This window comes from Echeneis naucrates, chromosome 3 (genome assembly GCF_900963305.1).
Source record: "Echeneis naucrates chromosome 3, fEcheNa1.1, whole genome shotgun sequence".
Taxonomy (NCBI): Eukaryota; Metazoa; Chordata; class Actinopteri; order Carangiformes; family Echeneidae; genus Echeneis; species Echeneis naucrates.
Genome location: NC_042513.1, coordinates 17989304 through 18015776, shown reverse-complemented (window position 1 = coordinate 18015776; position 26473 = coordinate 17989304). Strand labels below are relative to the sequence as shown.

Sequence of the window (26473 nt, the reverse complement as noted above, 5' to 3'; positions counted from 1 at the left end):
ACTCCCTGAAAATGGAAAGGCCAGGCTGGTAAGACTGTGCCAGGGAACTGTAGCACTCATGTCTGCACCTACTGAGGTCTTATAAACGCTGTAACGTCTGAGCACAACCTCCTGCCTGTGACGCTGTGGAATGTGTGTATACATAAATAGATATATGATAAAGGTGTTGGGAACATACTTTTAATGTTATAGTGAAGGGTTGCAGATCCTTTGAACTGAAGTAGTCCAGAGGAAAGTCAGAAGGCGGCTACAAAGCTGCTTTGATTGTCTAAAGCTCACCAAACTGTCCTTTGCGTGTGTAGGTGTGCGCACGTCTTTATGCATTTGCGGGGACCAATTTTGTTTTGAAACCAATCGTAGTCAGGGTATTTTGGCCAATCCTCGCCACTTCAAACAGCCGACTGATGGTGAGAAGCTTTCAAGGTTCAAATTAGCATTTCATTTAGGTTAAGTTTAGGAGTAATTGAATTGACTGTTCGGGTTATACACCATGGGTTTGTGTGAAGTATCAATCTATAGTCAGTAAAACACCCACAGAAGTGTTGAAGTGAACAATTTATTTTGAATATTTATCTTTCCATCAAACGACCCTTTGCTTTGGCCCTTTTAGTAGAACTACCACATTCCTACGTCCAAGCACGCCCACATCTAGCTCTGTATGGCTCAGTTCGTCTGCAGAGTAAAAGACAGTGTGTCCCACAGGAGCACTTAAGTGAAGGACTTTAGTCATTGAGCAGCCCCCAAACTGAGGTTCCACAGGAAAAAGCCGCATGACAGCAAAAGAGAGACCACAATGCAACTGACCTTTCTCAGTGGACACTTTGAAGTGCCTGTGGCATGTTTTCTCAATGTCCTCATCTCAAGGGACACATGGCTCAGTCTCTATCCTCTGTGTGTGCTGCCACTACTTCTTGGTTAGGAAAACCAACATGGGCAAAACTGGGATTGTGTTGAGTCATCGTGTGGCTCCACACCGACAGAAACACCAACAGGTGTCTGTGTGGAGTGGATTTAAAATTTTCAAAATTCAAACCTCTTGGTTACAAAAGCACTTGGATGATTTACTTTGGCAAATTGTGATGAGGTGCATCACATTTACTTTAAATATCAAGGGCTTCGTGATTCCAGCTGCAGCAGAATGAATGTCCGAAATGAAATGAAGAGGAAAATCTTCACAATCATCACCGTGACGATATGGCTTGGTGACAAATAAACAAATATTGAAGTGTGCATATTGGCTATAACACACCACATTACTGATGCAGCAGCTAAAACACTAAATTGTCTATGCACACTCAACTCAAGAAAATGAAGGAAATTATTTCAGATAGGGTCCATCTGATTGTCCAACCCCAGAGGAAGAGGAGCAATGCGGATTCCGTCCCGGTCATGGAAAAACAGACTAGCTCTTTACTCTCACACGGTTCTTTGATGGGAGATTCTATTCCCAGACCACATGATCCTTGTGTATTTGGAGAAGGTGTATGACTGGGTTCCCAGGGATGTTCTGTGGGAGTATGGGGTGAGGGGGTCACTTTTGAGGGCCATCCGGTCCCTGTCTGCCCAAAGTGCGGACTCATCACTAAATCTGACTCGTTTCTGGTGAGGGTTGGCCTCTGCCAAGGCTGTGACTTGTCTCCAATTCTGTTCATGATATTCATGGAAAGGACTTCGAGGCGCAGTTGTGCTGAGGCGGGGTTGCTGGTTGGTAGCTGGAAGATCGCATTGTTGCTTTTTGCAGATGATGTGGTCCTTTTGGAACCATTGGCCTTAGATCTGTAGCGCTCACTGGATCGGTTTGCAGGGAAGATAACCAGCACCTTTAAAACTGAGACCATGGGTCTCAGTAGGAAACCAATGGATTGCCGACTACAGCTGCGGAATGAGTCCTTGGTCTAAGAGAAGGCAGTCAAGTATCTTGGAGTTCCATGTTCACAGGTAAGGGAACTCTGGAGCGTGAGATTGACCAGAGAATCAGGGCAGCTGGTGCGGTGCTGCATTTGCTGTAATATACCATTGTAATGAAAGAGAGCTGACCCAAAAGGCAAAGCTTTCCATCTACAGGCCACCTTCCTACCTGTATGGTCATGACCAAAAGAAAAAGACTGTGGATACAAGTGGCCGAAATTGATTTTGTCCAGTGGAACAAAGGCTTCTGCATTCTGCTTGTGTTGGATTTGTGATATTTCTAAAGGGCAAGCGGTGACAAATTTCAGCCTCTTTGTGTCTGCACATACATCATTCTGCCCCTTAAACGCAAGACTCCAACATCCAGGTGAGGTAGCAAAAAGCACAATACATTTTCAAGTGGAGGGTGAATCGATTAATAAGTACATAAACATGATTGGCAGTTTCATGCATAATAATGTGGGCTGGTAGACCATTAAAAAGTCCATTAAGTTTTTACCAGCCCCGTCTTTACTGCGCTTCTGGGGCTGTCTTTGGTGTGTGCTTGAGAGCGTGCTGCTCAAAACATATAGATGCTGGACACTGCAGCATCCACTTCCTCGAAGGGATGAACTCCTGTGGATGATGATCATTTCCTGAAGCCAGATAGCCCCAGTTAGTGGGCACGTTTTATTATTTACATGTTGATTACCACAAGGCTGAGACCCAGCCTGAATATGAGTCTTCATGATGAGAAAGATTCAATCACAATTGATCAGCTCCATGCACGTCAGTTCACATCCTGCATTAAAATGCATCTCCACAAAAGCCTCAAGTGATCAGATCTCACTTCCTCTCTATATGCAAATAAAGACATAAGCTTTGTTGATTTTAGCCAATCAAACTTCGACAGATGGGTTTATTTATTGTCAATGTGTTTGTTTTTGAGTGTGTTTGCGTGACAGAGAGAGCAGGGAAGGAAGGGTTGAGCAAATCAATATCCTGCACACACTTCCAATGATGAAATGAGGTTTTTGATTCATTATAGAACTGTGTCTGGACTAATTGCACTGTGACTGAGAACACCAGTCGAGGAGGTGGTTGTTTAGTCTGGACCAGGTTGCATCTGTATTCATGCTCCAAATGTGGTCTAACCGATCAAATCTCACACTGTGATCAGATTACCAGAGCTGGACGTTAATACCAGGATGAAAAGGGCCAGAGAGTCTTCAGCCTGCGGCTCACTGAGGCTCACTTTATAGGGAGTGGTACTTTGATCTAAATCAGGGGTCTTAAACTCAATTTACCTGGGGGCCGCTGGAGGTAGAGTCTGGGTGAAGCTGGGCCGCATCAAGTATTCAAGATTCCAAGTGTTTGTTGTCATATGCACAGGAAAGAAAAAAGTTCCCACTGTACACTGAAATTCATTTGTTGCTGCCCACAGTGAATGCCAAACATGTATAGAAAATAGTTAAATACAAAAAAATATGACAAACATCACGCAACACACGTGAGCCCATACAACGCCACGCAACAACTAGGCAAAAAGCTGCGTTTGAGAAAAACGCGCGGGACGCACTAACACTGTCTAAAACCTAACTCACACTGATGCCAACAAAATATCATCCCATGGGCTGTGAGTTTGAGACCCCTGATCTAAATGCTCGTTAGTTCACATGTTAACCATCGTTTAAGTTTTTCTTAACTTAAAATTTTTGACAGTTGTTGAAACTGTTCAAAAAAATATCAAATTCTACCCGTGAACGGAGATCTAATCTGTGTAATTCTGCCTCTTAATGCACGAATCATGTGCAAATTAGGTGAGACACAGGATCTCTGGATCATGCAATAAAGCTGTAATGCCAGAGATTTGTATCATATATGTCATGCGGGCAAAATAATCTATTGGTGGCCAAATTAAAACCAACCAAGACCGCACACACTACACATCCAGTTCATCTGGGACGTAGCGAATCTGTAATTTTGTTACGTACAGTTGTGACAACTAAATTCCCTTTAGTGTGAATTATAATACTTTGTTCAACTGCACTGTAACTCGACCTCATCTGCAGTTATAGCAAACCAATAAGGAATATTTGGCTGCTATTGAGCGAAATCAGTGTGAAGAAGATCTGGGAGTTCAGATTAAGTGCTCAGCCGCAGTATTAAATAAAAGTTTCTTTTTCGCTGCCACTGGGCACGTCGTTTGTTTTCATATGTTCATTCCTCTCGTATTTTTCTCATCACCAAAATCATCTGAGAAGGAATTTGCCTCTAAACTAAAAACAACAGGAACTCATTCGCACACAATTGCACACAAACACCAAAGGAGTTTTGCCTTCATTTTGGCAGTACAGTCTCCAAAGCATATGCTTTGTTCTGTTTTACTCTTCTAATTTCTTTCTAATTCCTCCTTTTCTTCCATCTTCTCCCCAGCTCTGCAAACTATCCCACAAATCTAGACATCACTGAAGACTGGAAAATAAATTCATTCTTCAGTTTCGCTTCAATGACATTGCTCATGATAAGCATTCACTACCTTCCTCACAAACCGTCAAGGTTGCAGTGGGGATAACAGTACCGGCCAAACTGGAGCCTTGTTTACTGCATCATACTTCCTTACAAAGCCAACTTGTTGAGTCTTAAAGCCAGGTGGTAGACCAGCTGCGCAGCTGAGTTCTTCATGTCTGGCAGATCCAAAAAGCTGGCACAAAACAAGCACTCCAAGATGTTTATTGATCTTGATGCACCAAGATAGAGTATTCAAATTCAAGGACATAACCGTTATATCAATGGGAACTTTCTTTTTCAACGACAGCATGAGTTGCTCAGAATTTCTGTATATTTGTTATGCCTGCCCCAACAGCGTGAGCCTGCTGACAAGCTAAGCAAACATATTTCTTCCAATGTTCAGAGATTATTCATGATTTCTTTTCTTTCAAATTAAGTTACCATAACATTTGATAGGACTTTTAATTCAAAGCTTTTTAAATCCTTGTGCTAATATTAACAGAAATTGCATGAGAGTAGAGTATGTGAGTCCAGAACTGATGTAAACGGGTTTGTTAACTTCAATATTTAGATGGCGTTCTGGGTAAGATATCCTCAGTAAAACTGGGAGATTTCCTCTACATCTGCTCGCCCTTATAAGTTCATTTTGCAGTGATTTGTTCTTGTTCTTAGCATTTAAAGCACTTAAATTTTGTTGTTTAATGAAGATGAGGCAGAATATAGGAGGGGTTTAGTTTAATCCTCTGGCCACAGTTAATTTACTGCAGTTACAATGAGTGACAAATGCACAAGGTTGTCCCGATAAGGCATCAGTTAGTCTTTCAGTAATGCTAGCTATAGCCTATGTACAGTTTCAAACACTTTTTTCATTTGATTGAGGGGCCCAAATTGAACATCACTGCAGAGACCTGAAAATAGCCAGTCGCCCTCCAACCTGTCAGAGCTTCAGAGAATCTGAAGAATGGGCTGAAAATCAACAAAAAAGGTTAGCAAAAGCATGATGGGTGGCACCCAAGCCCAAGTCTGAATCACTGCCAAAGGTGCTGCGACTAAGTACGGAGTAAAGGCTCTGAATACTTATGTTGGTGTTGTGGTTCCGTTTTTCCCATTACTCCTCTAAAATTGGTCATCTTAGTTATAGTTCTACAATTCTTTTTATCCCCTGATTACACATTCATCCCATAGCCTGATACTGTAAATAAAACAGCTTGATCATTGGCATGCAAAACTGCAACGTGGCCAAGCCTGATGCAGGATCGGTGCAAAGACTATCTCAGTTTTGGTTGACTGTCAGTCCTGCAGGGCAGATAGCTTTATCTGTTCAATGGCCTTCTTTTGCAGTGACTGGAAGATAATGCCACGGCTCCTCACAACATTATCTGAATTGCCCTCATCAGAATTTTGGGATTTTAGTGCCACAGGAGGGTCAGAAGGAATGTAGACTGCTCATCAAGTGAGAGCAAGAGTACTTACAGATGCAGGTAGATGACTCGTGCAATATTATTCCCATCCCACAGTCTTTATTCGCTTTCCTCTCTTACGCTCTGTTTCAAGCTCTCGCTCACACACAAAAATTTTCCTTCCTCCTGTTGTTTCACACAATGTAAGACAACGCCAGCATGTCTGCCTCCACCACTGGTTCAGAATGCATCCCCATTTATCCACAGTACATAACATCTTGGGTAAAACATGTTTTGTGAGGTCATGCTGACTTTCAATGTGACTGTTTGTGCCAATTATCAAGTACTACATCTTAGGGGGTTTGTGTTCAAAGGGAAGAATCATGTTTTGTGAAGTCACATCAACTATTACCAGCAAAATACAACCATCTCATCTTTCAGTCAGAGTGAATGTTTGCCATTTCAATTAGTTTCCTCTGTAAGTTACTGGGCGACCAGATTCACAAGGCACAAACTGTGTTTTTGAGGTCACTCTGACATTTGACCACCAAAATCTAATCAGTTCGTCCTTAGCGCTGGTGAATGTTTGTACTAAATTTGAAGTCGTTCCATGAAAGTGTTACTGACCTATCACATCCATGAGGCACACGGATTCAAAAAAAGAGCCACATAAATATGCACATACAGACAACCTGAGAGCAATATTTCACTGCCGCTGAAACAGGGGCTATAAAAAGAGATGACCTTCGAGTTAGAGGACTAATGATAAAGGTTCACAAAATGCCAGGCTGTAGATGAGAGGAAAAGTGAATTTAACCAATTTTAACATCACAATGTCAAAATGGTGAAGGAATCGGAACACTTTCTGATTGCACCATAAGCAACAATACTGGCCAACTCCACATCACACTTGGTTATCCAGATTGACACAAGTGATGATGAGTCAAAAATATAAAAAAATCCATGGTCACAGTTTTATGTAATTTTCAATTAAAGCAACATGACATGATTGTTAACTTCAATTGAACACAGAGAACAACCTCGCACAATTCTCCGTTAGTCTGAGCAGCTCACACAGACACACTTCAAATACAAGTGGGGGAAAAAAAAAAAAAAATCTGCAAGGTTATCTCACATTTTGACCTCCACAGCCACAAATGAAAAAAGGCAGAGAGAGAAGCACGGGGAGGAAAGACAGAGAAACCTACAAAAGCACAACCTCCAGTGTTTCTATCGTTCCCTACACACAGCTTTAATTTTAATTTCTAAAAATCATACACAAGCAGCCATAATTACACATGCACAGCCAATCCTCTGTACCATCATGTCTGCATTTATCTTTGTAATTTTATCATTCCCAGTCCATTATTCCTTTGTCCCAGCACACTCTAATTTACTCTGCTGGTCTCCTACACCCCAATTACGTTCCAGGTCTCAGACATAAATACTGGATTAATTTTGCTAGTTTTCTGAGAGCAATAAAGGAATTCACAGAAGTGAAACAAACTCAATACACAGTCTGTGTTGGCATATATCCAAGTGTCAAGATGGTGTTTAAGTGAAATCAAAGCAGAAGTTTATAATTCCACTAATGACCCTCACAGTGATAGCGTATTTATGTGTAAACAGTTTCAAGGCATTGCATCATTGTATTCACATCTTCTTATTTTTCCCTTTCACCACTGTCTTCTTGTAAACGGCTGTATAACCAGAGCAGCTGAATGTTCTGAGTTTTGTTTTGATTGGTGGGGTAAAGTTCAATAGAGAGAATACTGTAAGTTTCAGATTGGCCCGCTGCCTCGGGGGCTGCAAACATCTGTGATGATCATGTGAGTGGAAAAAGAACTGGGGGAACCCGTCGCCTTACTGTTATAAACAGTGATGCCCTGCTACCACATGCTGGCAGTCATTTTCAACTCACCTGTAGCCGTGCTGAGTGTCCACACACACTCCGCCGTTGAAGCAGGGATTCCTGGGATATGCGGCACAGGGCTGATGGGACTGCTCTCTACCTGTGCAAGAGCACACAGCTGTGGATTCCACGGTCACAGATACAAGACTCATAGTCCCACAATCCACCACCGTGGGTGTATCTCGCACATTCAATGTGCTAGTGCAGCCACCGGTGCCGGCACACTCTGAACCGGGACACTCATCTATCCGCACTTGGGACACGCTGACCTGCAGGAATGACTGGAGCTGGATGGAGAAAGACAGAAAAGAAGGTGAGACAAGTTGTCACTATAACAGTTCCAACTTTATTCGTCTTTTAAGTGACATGAACCCAAGAGACTGGAACTGCACAGCAGACACATGTTCACTGAGCAATCAGCATTAATGGTGTTGAGATGACGCCTCACCAGGTTCCCCCCAACAAACACTGCCTCGCACAGTTGGACTATAACAGCATCAATGCACTTATTTAGACTTTTAGATTGTCAAGGTAATTTTACACCATTTAAAAACTGCATTTTGTTTTATACATGTCATATCTGATTTTAAATAGTGATCGGACATTACATGAGCATAATGAAATGCTGCTTCATTCAAAAGTAACCTGCAGCTTTTACAGTGAAGACAGCGCCACCAAAACAAACAACAACTTGTGGGTTGATTTGCTTTTCTTCCATTTTTTTCAAGGCATTTTTGGTTTGAACATTTAGGAATCTGTCTGGAATGGAATGCATACCAAGGGATAGCTATTGCATTCCATATAACATGCCAGCTTAATGTTTTAATGTGACAAATAAAAAATATAAGGCACACCAATTGATTTGTCAGAATAAAAGGAACAGTGGTCAAATAAAGAGGGATGGTAAATCCTTGCTAACGTGGAATTTGTGAGTGAATTTCAGCCCGTTTGCTGAGGCGCATTGACACCAACTCTTCAACATGAAAGTGCTTTTGGTCTACTTGAATACATCTCCGTATTCCTGCAGTCTGCTTTGCATTCGTTACTGACTAACTACATTTATGTACATTTTACTCTATCTATACATTTACCATCTCCATAATTTCTATATTCATTCATTTTCACTCACAAAAAAAAAATCTAATGAAACCATGTTTTTTGTGTAATTCTCAAAGTGATAATGGTTTATTGAAGCAAATAAAAAGTTCATTCAGAGTTGCCAGCACGTCAGTACACTAGGTCTCAGGGATCGGCTTTTAGTGGAACATGTAGCTCTCGTTGTCACGTACTGTCATGTTTTTACATGCTTGCATAGGTAATTATATTTGGCTCATGCAGTTTACGCGGACCAACAGACAGATGTGCATGCGCACAACATACAAATCAAGAAAATAACTCAGGTGTGGAAAATGCACGGTCACTTCAGGAATGTAACCAGCTTCGGTCTAAGAAATCAGGCTGTCTTTCTGCACTAGTTCCTAGAAAAGTGGGTTAAACAGCGATGTGGCAAAAGGAATCTATGACTCTCCAGGTTGAGTGGTTTGATAAAGCAGCAGAAGGGAAAATTGAAAAGGAAATCTAATATGTGTGTATGTTGGTGTGCAGTCCCTGGCTGGTGAGACTGACACTGGGTAAGTACATTTTCACTGAGTTTATATACACATGCATGTACTCAAGCAGAGTAGGCATGAACAGAAGACACACGCACACACACACAGGCAGATACACACACTCTGTGTTGAACCGAAAGAGGGTCACTTCATGCTCAATGTTCTGGACTGATTGGACCTCATTCAGTAGGACTGGATTGTGCTCACTAACCATGCAGTTCACATCTACTCCACTTACTCCCCAAATGTGCCTGTGCTGCAGTGGCTCTCACTCCGAAACAGGTTACGTTTTACGGATCATCGTTATTGCTGTCCGGTGTCTCTGACCATTTCTATTTTAAACACTGTGCTTTTTTTTTGTTTTTGTTTTTGTTTTTTTTGCATTCAACCACCTGCTTTCTCTTTGCCCACCTGTGACATGAATGCTTCCACTTATTAGTCAATTTTGACACAAATGCTTCTATGTATTGGTTTCCCTCGACTTTAATGTTGGTGGGAATATGTACAGTCTTGTGTAAATTAACTTAAACATAGGTGGGAGTGCAATGGGAGTTAAATGATGGAATAGGCATTTGCCATATATTTACAGCTCTTTAAACCCTCTTCTCTGTGCTGCTCGCCTGCATAGATTGGAGTTGTATGTATGCTTTGTTTTGCATGATTGATCAACCGGACACACAGTCGGGGTGGTGTTCAGTTGCACCACTCAGAGCTGCCTCTCTGCAGGACAGTGAAGCTAGTGTGAAACGTGATTACATCCATGGTTGATGCTGATGGGACGTCCATTAGGTGTGCTTTTACGAAGAACAGCTGTCCAGCAAACCAGTTGAACGCAAAAATAAATATAACATAATGTGTCTGTGGGCCACTTATAATGGGAACAAAAAAATTTACAGGCTAAAAAGCTAAAATACCAATAATGCACAGTAATGAAAGTATGAGATCAAGTGAGTTGCATGCAAGTATGTGATTTCAGTATGTGTACAAAAGCATTTTAAAGGTTTTTAAATACGGTATACAATGTGTTTTGTTACTCTCAACAAATCCTGGAAAAAGACCAAAAGCACCAATGAATTATTGCAGGTCCATAAAAGAGACACATATCTCTTTTAAAATCAATATAGCCCACATAGTAAGCAGAATGAAGTCAGAGTGTCTGCTTCCTCTGAAAAGAATCTGTTAAAATAGTAGTTGACATTAGACTGCTGTGTTTTAATCTGCATATTTGATCACGTACACTGTCATGTGGATGAAAACAAAGGGGGCATCTTTTGTGCGCTGTGTACTGCAGAAGTGGCGACATGAAACACATAATAAAAGAGGCCGTGGAAACACTGAGTGGTACGTGAGACTTAATGTGTACTTAAAAAGGGATGATTCATGTAAGACTGTGGATTCATTATAATCTATATCAGCATAATCTGGTAATAATACCAAAAATATATGATCCAAAACAAAGGAGCAAATGAATTTAACCACACAAAATGTTGAGAACATACTGGGCATAGAATTAGAAGTTTGAGAGATCACTGGGGTTCTCTCCCTTTTTCTGAAGTAAGTCATTCTCATTGGTTAAATGAAATGTATTGCTAAACTGATCAACAGATAGGAATGCAATATCTGATGGTGCATCAATTTGGTTTCCTCCTTACTGTAGGTCATATTCTTTACTGTCTTCGTCCTCCATGAGTGAGATAACGCACACTAAGGCTACATCATTAAAATGTAGCTCAGTTAAGAGGCTAAGCTATGAAAACGCATCCTCTACCTCCAGCATCTCTAGCAACAGCACACACTGTCTGAGTAGGCCAGATTATTATCACAATACATCACAAATAATGATGCACAAACAATGCATCTGTTTGGAAATCTGTCAGTCGATCTTGAATGATATTTACTTTGCCAAATTTGGCGATCAGTCGATCGTTAAGTGGATTAGAGCAAAGCAGCTGAGAATATGACCCACTGGTTCTACATTCCTTGAGGTTAAAAAGCCAAAAATGTGCCTTCAATGAGGTTCGGGAGCTTTGAATGAGTCAAACTTCAGGTTTAGTATCTGTACTGGAGAGCAAAACACTGTGCTGTCTGCCAGCCGTCATAAGTTTGAAAAATAATACATTGCAACTTTAAATCAACCATTTGAACGTATCCACAAAACAAAGGGGAGAAGGCACAATGATTCCAGCAGCAGAGCAGATGCAGGGAGTACAGAAAAGACAACCTCTGGATATAATGACAGCTGTGCTGAAGTCAGCCTCATGCTGGTTGTCAGATGGTTATTAAGTGCTTAGTGGCAAGCAGCTATTACCCCTAATCAGAGCTAAATATGCTCAAGACTGTGGAGATGACAGTGTATTTCACCCCCCCACCAAATCTCCCGTGACCTGAAATGGACCTCCCACATAGACGGTCAGTAAAGAGGGCCCAACAGAGGTTGTACTGTCTGCGTCAGCTGAGAAATTTCATCCTCTACACCGCCATCAACCATTCTGTTCTCTGCACTTCCACCGCTGCCTGGTTTGGCCACCAAGCAGAGCAGGAACAGACTGCAACGGAGATGACCAATGGGGCTGAGCTGCCTTCTATCCAGGTCCTTTACAGGTCCAGAGTCAGGAACCAGGTAGGTGCTATCATTGCAGACCCCTCACACGCCCTCACAGCTTCCTTCTGGTAGGAGCTACAGAGCTCTGTTCACCAAAACCACCAAACATAAAAACAGTTTCTTCCCCCAGGCTGTGTCCCAGATCTCCATAAGCCACCTGACAACCTCATGAACATTTGCACATTATTGCCCTGTTGTCTCATATCCCACTACATTCATTTATTCATTCAACCACTTATCCATTTCTGGTCACGGGGATGCTGGAGCCAATCCCAGCTCACGTTGGGTGAGGGCGGGGTCACCCTGGACAGTTCACCAGTCCATCACAGAGCCAACACACAGAGACAGACAGAGACCAACAACCACTCACACTCAGACCTACGGACACTTAAGAGTCATCAATTAACCCAAAAATGATGTCTTTGGACGTTGGGAGGAAACTGGAGTACCCAGAGGCACGGGGAAAACATGCAAACTGCGCACAGAAAGGCCCCTGGCCCATGAGCCAAACCTGCAACCGTCTTATTGTGGGGCAACACTGCAAACCACAATGCCACCGTGCTGCCAAATTTGTAGTATGTGTACACATGCTAGGCAATAAAACTATTTCTGATTCTGAAAAACAGCCAATAAAGGTAAATAACTATGTCCTATTCAAGGACACCCAAAGGGTGGCCTTGTTTATGCGGCTTGATCATTCCTTCCTAATTAGGAAATCCAATTTAGCATTTTGACTTGAATTGTCTCTTTATGTTTCATTTTCTATCAACGGATACAAATTTCCAACTTCTTGAGATTTTGCTCTGCTTAATGTCTTTGTTCTGTAGTAAGACTTTATTTTGAAATGTCTCCCTCCACCTATGTGCTAGAAATACCTGACCTCGGGGACACATTAATATAATGGTAAGATGAAACTTGGTATCCGACCACCATGCCAATGATTTTTAAACAGTAGAAAAGCGCTGCAGTATTATTAAAAGTCAAGTAGGGCGTGCTGGATTGAAAACACTGAGGGATAAGTTCCATTATTGAGGTAGGGCAGGAAAAACATAGAGACATAGGAATTATAGATTTTCCTTCTTTTCTAAATCTTCTCCTTCTGATGCATTACTGGAGAACTGAGAATATTAATGGTAAGTGCTGCTTCATCTTCCGCCCCACTCCTCCTCCCTCGTTCCTCTTGCCTTCCCATCCACCAGGCCCCTCATCGCTCCTTCCTCCTCAATCTTTCCGGCTCTCGTTCATCCTTTCCTTCGCCACGCTTCACATCTCATTCTGATCAACATCCTCTCTGGAGAACCTGTCTGAATTCAAATGAAATGCTTGGTGCTCTCCCCACAAATCACACCTGAAAGTCCCGACATCCTCACCATTTACACATCTTCCTCTTCCCTCTCCACTTCTCTCCATGGCTGCGCTTTGCTCATTTTAAAAATGTATTCTTATACTAGTGTGCTTTCCTTCCCATCTCTAATCTTTCCTCTTTCTTCCTTCACAATTGTCACATGAAACAAAAGGGAGGCCACCAGGGAAGGAAGCAGAAGCCACTTTTTTAAACAAACTTCCTGCTTCAATATACTGGCTTTGCTTATTTATACCAAAAAATACTGAGCACCACTATTCGGGTCTGTCTGGTCCATATGTCAGGTACAGGTGGTACCGTCAGCATATGAATGTGTATGAAATGATGACAGCGTCATCCATTCATACACATGAATTTATGGTAAAGTGCAAATATAAGTTTAACTGCCCTGAGCTTGGGAGCACGGTGGCATATTGCCCCACAACAAGAAGGCCCAGAGTTTGCATGTTCTCTTTATGCTTGGATGGATTTCCTCTTGGCACTCTGGTTTCCTCCTACCGTCCAATGACGGCGGGAGGACTCTGAATTGTCTCTAAATTGCCTGTAGGTCTCTGTGTGAGTGTGAGTGGTTGTTGCTCTCTGTCTGTCTCTGTGTGTTGACCCTGTGATGGCCAAGCGGCTTGTCCATTGTGTACCCCTCCCTCACCCGATGTGAGCTGGGATTGGCTCCAGCACCCATGACCCGGAAATGGATAAGCAGCAGACGATGAATACATTTATGAATGCCCTGGGCCTTCCTTGACTGGACTTTCACAGTTTCTCTTCCCCGACACACACACAAATGCAAATACAAGACTCGCTGGTCGTTCCCTTTGAGGACCCCGGGTCAGCTCTCTCTCTCTCGCTCTCCCTGATGGTGAAATGCATACAATTTGACTTTCTATGGTTCATGCTCTCAAAGACACACTCACAGCTCCCCTATTTCCATTCAGGCTTTTGAAACCTGAAATGAGGTCTGACTGGAGCCAGCGGCCAGTGTGCGTCAGTGTGATGAAGTGAATTATTTGTGTTTTAGTGACTCACTTCTACAGAGCAATGATATGCTTTTTCAAGTTCTGAGTTCTGGTTAGTCTGCAATCTTACTCCAAAGAGCTGAAGCACAGCAGGTGATTCAGTCAAGACACAGAGTCACGCAATTTGCGTTGATGCTAAATGAATTAATCAAAGTGATTTAGAGATTTGGAAACTCAGAAACTCAAATTCTGAATAAAACAAACATGGAGGCAAGCTGAAGAAGAATAGAATGGAACAAAAAAACAAATGACAATCACAAAGATGATTAATTCATCATGAATTAATTTTGCAGCACAGGGTGAACATTGGTTGAAAAGAAACCAGAATAATATAAAGTGTCAATGTCATTTATAAAGAGGTGAAAGAGTATCTGAACTTTCAACCTGCAAATGAAATCACAAACAACATGTGTGCATCCAAAACACTTTGAGTTTGGCAGCATTTTCTTCATTAACTAACTTCAACTAACTACTTTAGTTAGTATTTTAGATGAAAATATATCAGGGTATTCTGTGCTAAGATAAAGGAAAGGCAGGCCAGACTATTCAAAATGTGACCATCATACACACCAATGGTCTCGTCTGATTTCTAAGGACTTGGGAATGTGAAGATCAGTCTCTTACAGATGCTCTGTGTTTTCATTATAGTGGTAATGGATGGATAATAAATAAAAAAGCCAAATGAAATGTAAACATAAAATATATGAATGGATAAATAGTTGAAAAAGTCAAAAACCATGGAGCCATTTAAATCTCCACAGAGATGACCATCCCAAAGGTTTAGGCCTAAATAGACCTCCTCAAGGATATTTTTATGTCACTACTTCTATTGGGAGGTGGTGTATGCATCTTTCGATCTCTGTGCTGTGTGCGCAGAGTAGTTAGAAAATGAGGCCTTCGGAGTCCAATTTACAGGAACTCATCAGCTTGCAAATCACAGACGGACATTTTCACAGCAGACAAAAGCTACAGGTGTTCCTAATAACATTAACAATGGATCTGTTCAATTCAAGTGTCCCACAAAGCAATTACAATGTAAGCCGGCATGCAGAGAACAGAGAAACTGAAGCAACTAAATGCATTTCAGCTATTTTTCTTTTTTGTTTTAACTTCAAACATGACCTTTTGCAATTTTGTGCCATGCCGTGCTACCCCCCCCCCCCCAAAAAAAAAAAATAAAAATAAAAATAAAAAAAAAATCATATTTACTTCCATTCATTAAGGTAGATCGTGACAATGCTGCAGTTGGTAATAATATAAATGATGCAGGTGCAGTTCACCATCAGCGTTGATAGAGCTATTAAAATGTGTATGACTTCACTCCACAAATTGCCAACCTTTACAAAAAACAGGGAGATTGGTTCCCAAGATACAAAAACAATGACATCATATTGGTGCAGAAACACACCCCATATTATTGCATTTGATCGTCATTGCTGCTCAGCCTTTGCTGGTTATGAGATAGCATTTCATTGTTGCACACAAAGAAAAGGTGGAACTGGCGTAGGTTGGTAAAAAAAAAAAATGCTTTCCTGAAAAACAAAAATATCAACCGAATGGCCCACATGGTAGCCAAAAGTATTTTTGAATTTTTTTGAGTGCGGGAGGGTGGGCAACTGAAAAACTTTGAACATGTAAAGATCATGATAGTCAGACCCAAGGACAAAGTCAGTCAAACTGCTGTGCTCCTACAAACATCATTAGCCTTTTGTTTTTTGGAACACTTTACTCAATGCTACATGTTACATTAATATGGAGGTGAGCAGTGAGTGGGAGCGTCCTTGCACACCAATTGCTAATCTGAATATAGATGCATTTGTTGTCGAACAGTTGTAGAAGATAAAATAATTGCTTCTAGGAAAGAAGTATATGAAAATGACCTAAATCCATATATTTTACCTGCATGCTTTGATGCTCACTTGTGTTTGGCATCTTGTTTTTTGTCACGTACAAATTGGTGTAAAATCCACAGAGAACGTGGTTGTGACTGTTATAGCCATGCACACATGTAGGGGCTTGGTGTGTGCATCTCTCTCCTGGTGTCCTTCCCTTCCCTTTTTCAGCTGCCTCCCAGCCTCGACCCCACCCTCTCTTCCATTCTCTGTCCCTGGTTGGTGAGTACTAGTCTGATGCGGACGCTCCAATCCAGAGGCGACAACACATGATCCACAATTGGCGCCGAAACCTACAAATTGCCTGCCGACCTGTCAGTTGGGGCGGCTGATTTCTACAGATCGGTTCGCCTCGCTCTGCCTTGAAAGTTGCAAGGCCTGTGTATGTGGGGGTTACTGGACTACGGTTAGTCAGATAAAGATTGTGATAACACACTCACTAGCTGTCCGTGTTAAGCTTCACTAGGTCAGGGGTCCTGTCCCCAGTTGTGCTTCTGTTTATTATCTTCATTTTTAATTTGCTTTTGTTTGTGTGATCCCAAACAGTTTATGGGTACAGCTCCAGGTTTAGGGAGTCTCCTTTTGGTCATATTTATTTGTTGATTTGAACATCATCAATAAGTCCAGTTTCCTCTTGTTTTGTTACTTTCCTCTGGTTTTACGTATTACCTGCTCGTTAATAAACTATTTTTCTTGACCATAACACCTGGCTTTATGTTACATCTCCTTTTCCCCTACCGAGCTGGGTTGTAACAGTGACTTATCAGCATCAGTGAATGACATACTTATGTTTGGGGGCACCATTGGTCCACATTGTGAATATCGGAGGTATGTTGAGACAATTGTCTGTCTGAATCTGTGTATAACAGCCACTTTGTTGCAGCCTAACATGCCAGTGGTGTGTGACACACATTGTGATGAGTCTTGCCATGTCAGGACATGCTACAGTGACTTTTCTCTGTACGTTTGTGCCTCAACAAGCAGCTAGTTTTTCATTTTGCTTCCTAGATCAGCAGCCACTGTGGCAGGTGTGCTCTCGCTGTCTGTATGGCTGTGCAAGAGGTTTGCAAACTACTTTATGTGTGGAATTTTGTATCCAGCAAACAGAGACAACGATCCACATTTGACTTTTTGTAATTTCATGCATCTTCTTTGTTGAAACGTTGCCAGAGGTGTCAGAGCAGAAAGATTGTAGACCTATTTAAACGGCGCACTTTCACCCACGTGGGTTTTCTTTTTGGTTTGACTTATCAAACAACCTTTCGGTGACCTCACTCACTGGTTCTTCCATGCTTACCATTGAAAGGTTTATATCGTGAATAACATTTTGGAATGAGTCATCAACAGATAAGCCAACAAGACAACCAGGTTGGCAGGAATTTATTGTGCGTGCTTCACATGTCAATGAGAATACAAAGATAAGGGTACTAACAAAGACCTACCTTTTGTTTGTGTGCAGCCAGATAACCATGCATTTTCTCAGGTTGGAGGAAGGACGGGCCACCGTGCACAGCGAAACGTACATCCAGCATTCGCTCCCTCACATCTATTAGGCTAAAGATGTTGACATCATCAGGTGGAACAGACAGCATCTCGGACAGGAAATCCACCAGCAGCTCATAACGGCTTCGCTGCTTGCCTCTCAGTTCAATTAACTCCTTTGCTGTGATGTCTGAAAAACACACGCACACAGACACAATTGTAACTGCAGACTGCATAGACGGGGCCTCATTATTTCCAGCCCAGCCTTGGGATAAATACACTTATTTTCAAACTGTACCCAACCACTAAGATAAAAATAACTATATTCCTTGGACCCCAACACTATGACTGCACTTACTTGTGGTGTGTGAAGGCTTTGTGAGGACCAAAGTACTGGACCTCCCACATTTATGATTGTCTGGCTTGGGTTTCAAGTGTGGGTCGATGTTTAGTGCAATGTTCAAACAGACATTGTTGAGAACGTCATCTGGACCACCATGATACATTTGACCTTTTATGGTGGCGAAGATCAGATCTTATATGTGGACCCTTTAGTATAATTCATATTAAAACTTAGTGTATATACAAAGCTGGAAATCTGCATACACCAAAATATTCTGATGTATGAAACACCATTTTTGATTTCTTTAGGGCAGGTGAGTCTGGGAACATACGAACATGCATGGGAACCATTTGGGCTGCAAATTGTGCTTTGATGTCACCTCATATACCTACGCCTATATGGATTAGAGAGCTGATATTGCCTCTAGTTAACTAGTCTCTCTGAAGTTCTCCTGTTGTTGAAGAACCTTGTAAGACTCTGCCCCTCCCGATGGGCCTTGATATCGTCTCTTGAAATCTTGGAGATCACTAAAACCAGCAGACTTTATCCTCCGGGGATGCGAGTTCAGTTAAGGTTGATTTCAGTCCAAACAGGATTGACTGGCTGACCAACACAAATGCACCCCGCAACCCGACAACATTTACAATGACTGGTAAAAACATGGTGCCAAACATATCCTAGCTGTTCAACAGGGTTACTTTTGACAAATTGCTATATTTTCTATGGTGATGAAAGTGACATCAGATTCCCTTAATAGCGCTTTTTTTTTCAGCAACATCAAAGGGTTTTATGCATAAAAGATGGATCTCTCACAAAGGCAGGTTGCACTGGGGTTTAGTCACGCATACAAACAGGCACATTTGTACATCACCCCATAAGCTGCAGCCGATATTCTTGAAGATGGTGAGAGAAAAGAAAGTGAGTGGGAGGAATGAGAAATGGGGGGAGCTTTTCATCCAGCCTTTTGTAATGATCTTACTTAACTGTGGCTTGGTGACAGTACTGGCTGTTAAATAATGTGTTCTACATGAGAGTTTAATGTTGATTTTCAACTATAACTTGCAAGAAGATAATCCAGTGTCAAATATTTCTGACGACAGCAGCACCGAGGCAGAGCGATGGCAGATGGCAGAGGTTGGGCTGTTTTGTTGCATTAAGCTTCAGGCTTGGACAGGGTTTGTCTATTGTAAAACCTGACATAGAGATTCATTGTTGTCTTGCTTAGACCTTCCAAGGTCTAAGCAAAGAGTTGGATAAAACCAGTTAGTTGATGGTTAGTAATTTCAAATATTGACTCTCAAGCTGCCCAAATCAAGCGTATTCTCTCTCGGAGTGAAATATGTGGCCAGGTGAGGGCTGTTTTGTAATGGCCTAGCAACAAGACACTGTCCCTGGTGATGTCTTCATGGTCAATAGCCTGAGACAGCCTGATTCTCAGAGACGGAGGTGGACACAGTGGGGCACACCAGACTTAAACCGCTTTCCCAATGGGGAAGAAGCATCGGATCTTTAGGCCTCACTGTACATCTAAAAAAAACAAAACAAAAAAAAAAAAAAAAAAAAACTAGCGTGCATGGTGATTAGGCTTGTGAGTGTGTTGAGAGAGACAACGCTGGCACTTAGACAACTCAGATTGGGCTCAGCCGATGCAGCAAGAGGGATCGAGGCTAATGTCAGTTCCCATCAGTCAGTCCAGCGGGAGAAACAAGGACACGGGCAGACAGAGAGACAGTAGAAAGGATGGGGGCCAGGATGGAAAGTAGTAACTCCTAACACAGAGTGGCAGCCTTTGCACCTGGCTTTGATCCAGCCTCACAATTTCCTACTGCTTTCTCCTTCCCAGTGCCTGGTGTCAAGGCAGTAGTGCACAGACACGCTCCCGCCTGTAGGCTTGTGATTTCACATGAATGGGTGCAAAAAGACAAAAAAAAAAAAAAACAAGATAAATATTCTAACCCTGTAGAAGTATATTGTTGACAAGACTGAGGAAAGCACAGAAAGGCTCAACGCAAACTGCACAGTCTTTCCACAGTTCTGCTTGACAAAAGCCTGAAACACACCGGGCCAATTTTTAAGTCTGTTCTTTGGACAAAACAACATTTGCTACTTTTTCTGACCATTTTAATTTTAAAGTTTTGAAAATTAATTCCAATATTTAAATAAAACCAACCAAATGTGCAGCAACATGCTGCTTCCACTAAAGTAAAAAAATTCTTTCATCACTGAAAGACAGATGATTTTACTTTCCTTGAATATCTCCCAAAAAAACACACCAACAACACCAACCAGAAAATCAGGCATTCAAAATGATTAATGGTAAAATAAGAGACAATTTCAAAAACAAAAAAAGACTTCAAATTGGATCAGATATTCTCAGCCATGTTTATTGAAGGTCTCTGTGCCATGCCTTTAACTTTGTATTTGCACACCCTCATTTCTGGTCTAATTTCCCCTAAATGGGACCGTCATTTAAAAAATGAACACCGTGTTTCATTGAAGAAGACCAGAAACTGTAAACTGAGACCATTAACTCATTAGGTTTAGGCACCTCAGCATTGACTTTGCTTTTCAGACCTGATTTCAAAATCAATTTTTATATAGTCTATGGCCCTAGGACACATTAAACACTGCCTGTTCGCATCCAATGTGTCAGAACACATTTTCATAATAATTTCATAATAAAAGTATTATACTGTTTGAAATTGATAAAACCTTTCGAGGTAGAGCTGTGAGCACTGCATCGATTTCCTCAACCCCTCTGTGCCCCCACCTCGACTCTCTCTTGCTCTCTGTCTCTCTCTCCCACTCACACTGGCTACACACAAACACATTGATAATGTCCAAGTAAGTTTTATTGGCTAGAAACAACAATGCATATCTGTTTATTTGCATATCAAGCAGCAAAATTCGATCACAAGTGGTCACTGGAGATGCACTTTTCAGCCAACTGTGATTTTATATTATAATCCACTGCACAAATTGGATGAGCAGTGGGTCCACACGGGTCAGTGCCCAGAGGAATAGGAGCAATGCCTAATGGTGTGATTTCACATGCAGTCCCCAAGTAGAAATCTGTGATGCTTCACTTTTTGTGTTTCGGCCTATTGACTTCACACACACCTAATAGGACAGATAGATGTGAAGTGAGAGCGAGAGGCTACATGGATAACATCTCTGCTGTATCCTCTGCTCAGGACCAATGTCTTCGCAGGCACAGTGCGTTAAGTCCTACTCCCTTCACCGTGCAACATAAACCATGTGCGCGGTGTATGTTCTCATGTATTTCAGATTGTGCGATCCTCTGGGATAAATGCTTTCAATCTGAGCTAGCCTTACATGGACATTTCAAAAACTTTTGCTTACCACATTTTGTACCTTTTATCAGTACTGAGAGAGAAAGAGAGAGAGGGGGGGGTGTCCTAATCCCTGCAAGCTCTCTTTTTGTGTATCCTTATTGCATTGCATATTTGTTTTTGAAATGGGATTTACAATGTCAAGGAGGGTTTAAGTAATGCTATAAGTAGAATATTTTCATAATCCCCCAGACGGAGAATCAATGAGACTGTTTACACCACAGCTCCGCATGGAAAATTAAAATCTTGAAAACAGCTTCTGTTACGTATCCTCCGCACTCTCTTGCGCCTCAGGATGATCTCATGACTCATTCATCTTACAGTTTGTCCTCAACCCTCAAACATTCACAGTTTGTAACTTTTTCCATGGCTGAATTGTGGGTCGCCAGTATGTGAGAGATTTTGACACTGTATTCACAGCAGTTGCTGACAAGCTGACATGCTTTAAATCATGTCTCAGGAGGTAGCAGTCCTTTGATGACAATGGAGCCATTTAAATCTCTTAAATCTTGGGATGACCATCCCAAAGGCGTAGACCTAAACCTATTAAGCATAATTAAATAGATGAAATAGCGTAAATCACACAAAAGAAAAAATTAAGAGCTGTTTAATTTTTTTTCATATTGATTCCCATTATTCATTTTAAACACACTTTGCTAGTCTGCTTTTCTGTGCAAGGGCTCATTTTCCCTGCAGAAATATTGGAAAGCCAGCCGTTTGCTTCCACGCCATCTCTGAGTTTGATGCACATTAATTTACCTCAGCCCTATTTTCAGGATGACAAGTAAATCCTTTTATCAACATACAAGCCTCCAAACTTACGCATCCTTCCCTTCGCTTCATTCTTCCCCTCTACTTCTTCACTCGTCTTTGGAGTTTCCCTTCTGCCATTCCCCCCACACACCCTCACCTCTTCTTTTTCTATTTCAATATCTCTGAAATCATAAAAATTCTTCAGCCATGTCCCATTCCTGTGAATTTAGTGTGTGTTAGAGTGAATTTAATTCTGAAGAGACAGCCGATGTGTTGTACATCAGGTAATGATGGATGCTGCTCAACTTGTGCGGAGAATGTGCTGGTTGAGCAAAACCTCTCGACTAATTATTTTGCCAGCATAAGTAATGGAAACAGGCTTTTTCTGGGAGTGCACCAACGACGAGTGAGAGCCAAGAGCCGGGGAGCAGGATTAATAATGGGTGTAATCTTTTGCTAAGGAAACATCTTTAACTGAGAGTGTGACAGCCCTTTGAAACACTGCAAGCAAGTAGTGCAAACAGTAATCAGCGCTCATTAATTTTCTGTGACTGGAGATGAGTCTGCAAATAATGACCTCCAACTTTCCCTTGTCAGCAGTGTCAAGTTGGGCAGTTTTCATTTTAAGGCAGTACGTTGTTTTCCCAGCTAATCACACACTGTTCTTGTTGGGTACCCTACCTGCTCCTGTAGGGTTAACGCAGCATTAATGTCACAGGTCATTAACACAAGGGACAGCAGACACTGAGGCTGCAGGTGATGCAGTTAAAGTGTGTTTGGAAAGCCAAATGCAAAGGGGTCAAGCTTGCTGACATGAAGGTCAAAACAAAGCTGATACCAAAGAGCAGCCAAAAACCAACAAAGCTCAACTGGAAATGCTAAGTCAAGGACAAGTTTCTTTGTGGTGTGGGAAGTATCAGGCTTTACTATGTCTGTCTTTATGAGGAGAAAGATCAGACTCAATTTAAGTAATTACACAGTTATTGCATCCCAGGCTGTCTCCCTGATCTCCCCATCAGCCAACTGTCAACCTCATGCACATTTGCACATTACTGCACTACTCTACTACAAATATTTCTAATGTCAATGTATATACACAGTTTGGCCACACTTTCTCATTCAAATGAATGGGACTTTTGACTGGTAGTGTATGTATATATATTTATATATTTTCTTTTGTCTTTCCCTTAATGTGTCCAAGATAGAAACAGCAGAGTCAAATTCCTAGTATTTTTACACATACGTGGCAATAAAATTTCTCATGGAAAGGTTGACAAATCACTCAACTGTGTCAAATATGTATCAGATGTGATGACATTAGTTGCATGATAACACACAAACACTAGCAGAAGCGGCCTCCTTCAGATGCTACACTTGCATCAATCAAAGTGGGAAACTTTAATATTGGATAGAAATGTGTCCTCCTTTTGCTGGGTGATGAAGTCCTTCATTGTCTAACTTATCCCAAGATACACTGCACCAGCAATGAAAATATCACTGCAGCAAACAATGCCAACAGAGACTCTGAGGATTAGAGGCTAAATGTGTAAAAGATTGAGCCCAAGGATTGTGACACAACTAATGCCATTCTCCAACTGACAGACAGAATGGATCCTGGGCAAGAGATGGCATGAAGACTGGAAACAGACAGCATTAATGTGTGTGTGTGTGTGTGTGTGTGTGTGTGTGTGTGTGTGTGTGTGTGTGTGTGTGAGCACCAGACCAACACAAGACACTAAATCCAATAAGAAGGGGTCAAAGGTAATTTACTAATTTTTGAGCAGGGGCTCTTGTCTGTGCGTTTGTGTAATCTTGTAGGTCACTCTTACCAGCCAGCCGGAGGGACCCTGAGCTGTAGATGGCCTCATCTCGCAGCTCCCTCACGTGCACAGTGACAGAGGAGATGGCGTCAGGCCATATTCCATCAGACACACGGACCTGGAACTGATACATGCCGGGTGGGGCATTCTCCTTGATGATCAGGAAGCCTGTTCGCTTGTTCAGGATAAAATAACTGCAGGAAAAGAACAAATACACATACAAGCAACCTTTTAATACCTTTGTTCTAATTCACATAAACTTACCCACCCACATAATGAATAAATGTAATCTCTCACTCTTATGAATTCAAGGTCTAGCTTCGACTTATTCAGCCCATGAAAATAAGTGCAGAGGGGCTACTTCCACCATTTAGTGCTGATTCAAGCAGAAACTTGCCCCAGCAGTTTTATTAAGAACTATTTACTAAAAGCAGGCTGGAACTGATGCTGTTGTTTAAGCTTCAGTCTCATGGGTTGGTCAAATGGATGCAATCGGCTCAGTCACTATGAGACCTGGGTCCACAGCTGTTTGAAAAATTTCGTTTCACAGCATGACACCATGATAAGCAAATTGTGAAGAAAAGCTAAGTGTGGCCAGATCTTTCTTGCTGTCTGCAAGGATTGTTGGTGGGTTCACTGTGGTGACAGGTCACACAGGTAGATTTTAAGTCAAAGACTTTTACAGCGCTCACATAAAGATGTGGAGCTGGGCCAGTCAAGAGATATAGACGGTGGAGTTACATTACCGACTTTCACCTTAATCACATTTTATTTTCCATGAGAACAATTAGTGCAAGGTTAGCTAATATACTGTAGAAATCTGGGACAATCTGGACTCAACATTATTGTTCTTCTCCATCAACTGGATTGGTAAATAATTGATCACGATGTGCTTTCAGATGTATAGTTGCTGCTGGCCACCATGCTCTCTGAAAGCAAATAAGCAGCATGTAAACAGTGTAAAACTAGTCGACTGTAAAGCAGACTCAGTTTTAGATTTATTTGAGGACACAACATCAGGGGAAGTCAGGCTATCCACCCTTCCTTCTGTGGCTGCCAGACAGATGAAGACAGAATGGTAAAAAAAAAAAAAAAACCCTTTCCCACCCCCCCAGTCACATGCTTTGCTCAGTGTTTTCCTGTTTACTCCTTTCTCTGCTGCCAACCAATTGCCCCCTGGGACAGTAATAGAAAGTGAGCAGAGATGATACATTAGAGAGAAAAGTAAAAAGATGAGACCGACTAATAAACACAAAGATATACTAGGAAGCAATTTCACTTGGTCCTTGTCTACATGTACAGTAAATGAGTTTATTCGACTTTAATTAGAGTGGGAATCCAAGGAAGAAGCTTGGCAAATCAAAAAATAAACCACTTGAGGAGACAAGGGCTACATGAACTCATTATACAACACATGGTGCGACGTAGAGATTACGTCTGAGGTCTAAGTGCTTAAGTCACATCACTGAGACAATTTTACACCTCTCATAAAACTACCAATATGTTCCCATGCAGTCTCCTAATGCAGGCGTTTATTGACATTTGTGTAAACTACATACATTACTGGCCACTTCTCCTACAATAAAAGTAGGACACTTGCAGTAAAACTATTAAAAGATGCACCAATGAGCTGAGCCAAAACACAACGTGGGAGTTACAACTGCGATTCGACCCCTAGGTCCACAGAGAAAGAGAATTAATAGGCAACGTACACACACACAATAAACAATGGGTTTATGGTCGATTTGATATGCTGAGATGAAAACAGACCAGACCAGAAGAAGCCAGGGGCTATGTTTTACGAAAAGCCAGCCCAGCAAAGACAGGTCAATGCATTCTGAAGCCAGATCTAAAGCACCAAGAGCTTTCATGAAATGTTAATGCCTTATATTACTCCCAGTCACTCAACCTTCACTTTGACAGAGATGGAACAAAAGTTTTTCATTTTGAGTCCAGCTCAGTCTGGAAGATGAAGACACAGGTGCTGTTCTTTCCGGGGGGGGAATTAAAAAACAAAAAATACACCAGGTCACTGTTTGGGTTAGAACCCTTGTGAAAAGTGTCCCCAAAAACAGACCAGAGGTTCTGCAAGAGTCACACAAAAGTGAGTAAAATCGTTGAAAAGAAAGATGCACTTATGATGTAGATGATAAGATACATCCTGAGTTATCAGGGTGATTCAATCGGGGTGTTTTGGCTTAAACGATACATCAAGGGTGGCTACCTGGTAGTTAAATTGCGGACCACACATGCAACATGAAAGTGGACTTACAATTGTTCAAAAGAGGCATTAGCGACAATTGTAAAAAGCTAATCGCAAGTCTCCAAAATGTCAGCAAATGACAACAACATAATGCTTTGAATTCTCTGAATTTTGAGGGGCTTCCTTACAAACCACTAGTCTCCATAAGGTACACAATTCAACAAGCATCTGGCTGTTCGCTTGCCTTGCATTATTTATACCACAAAAGGGGCCACAGCAAAATGATGCAGACACCTTGTGACACAAGATGAGCTGGAGGACATAAGATG

General features: G+C 41.7%; 1 protein-coding gene across 1 annotated transcript in view; it reads right to left on the bottom strand.

Annotated features, from left to right (window-relative positions):
- The window catches only part of LOC115041216 (neural-cadherin), a 277317-nt gene that overhangs the window by 90072 nt on the left and 160772 nt on the right, over positions 1–26473 (bottom strand). Inside the window, exons 24-26 of the mRNA XM_029498542.1 lie at positions 23951–24135; positions 17633–17862; positions 7720–7997 (exon numbers count right to left, since the gene is read on the bottom strand). Coding sequence (XP_029354402.1) covers positions 7720–7997; positions 17633–17862; positions 23951–24135 — 693 coding nt within the window. The remainder of the gene's footprint in view (positions 1–7719; positions 7998–17632; positions 17863–23950; positions 24136–26473) is intronic.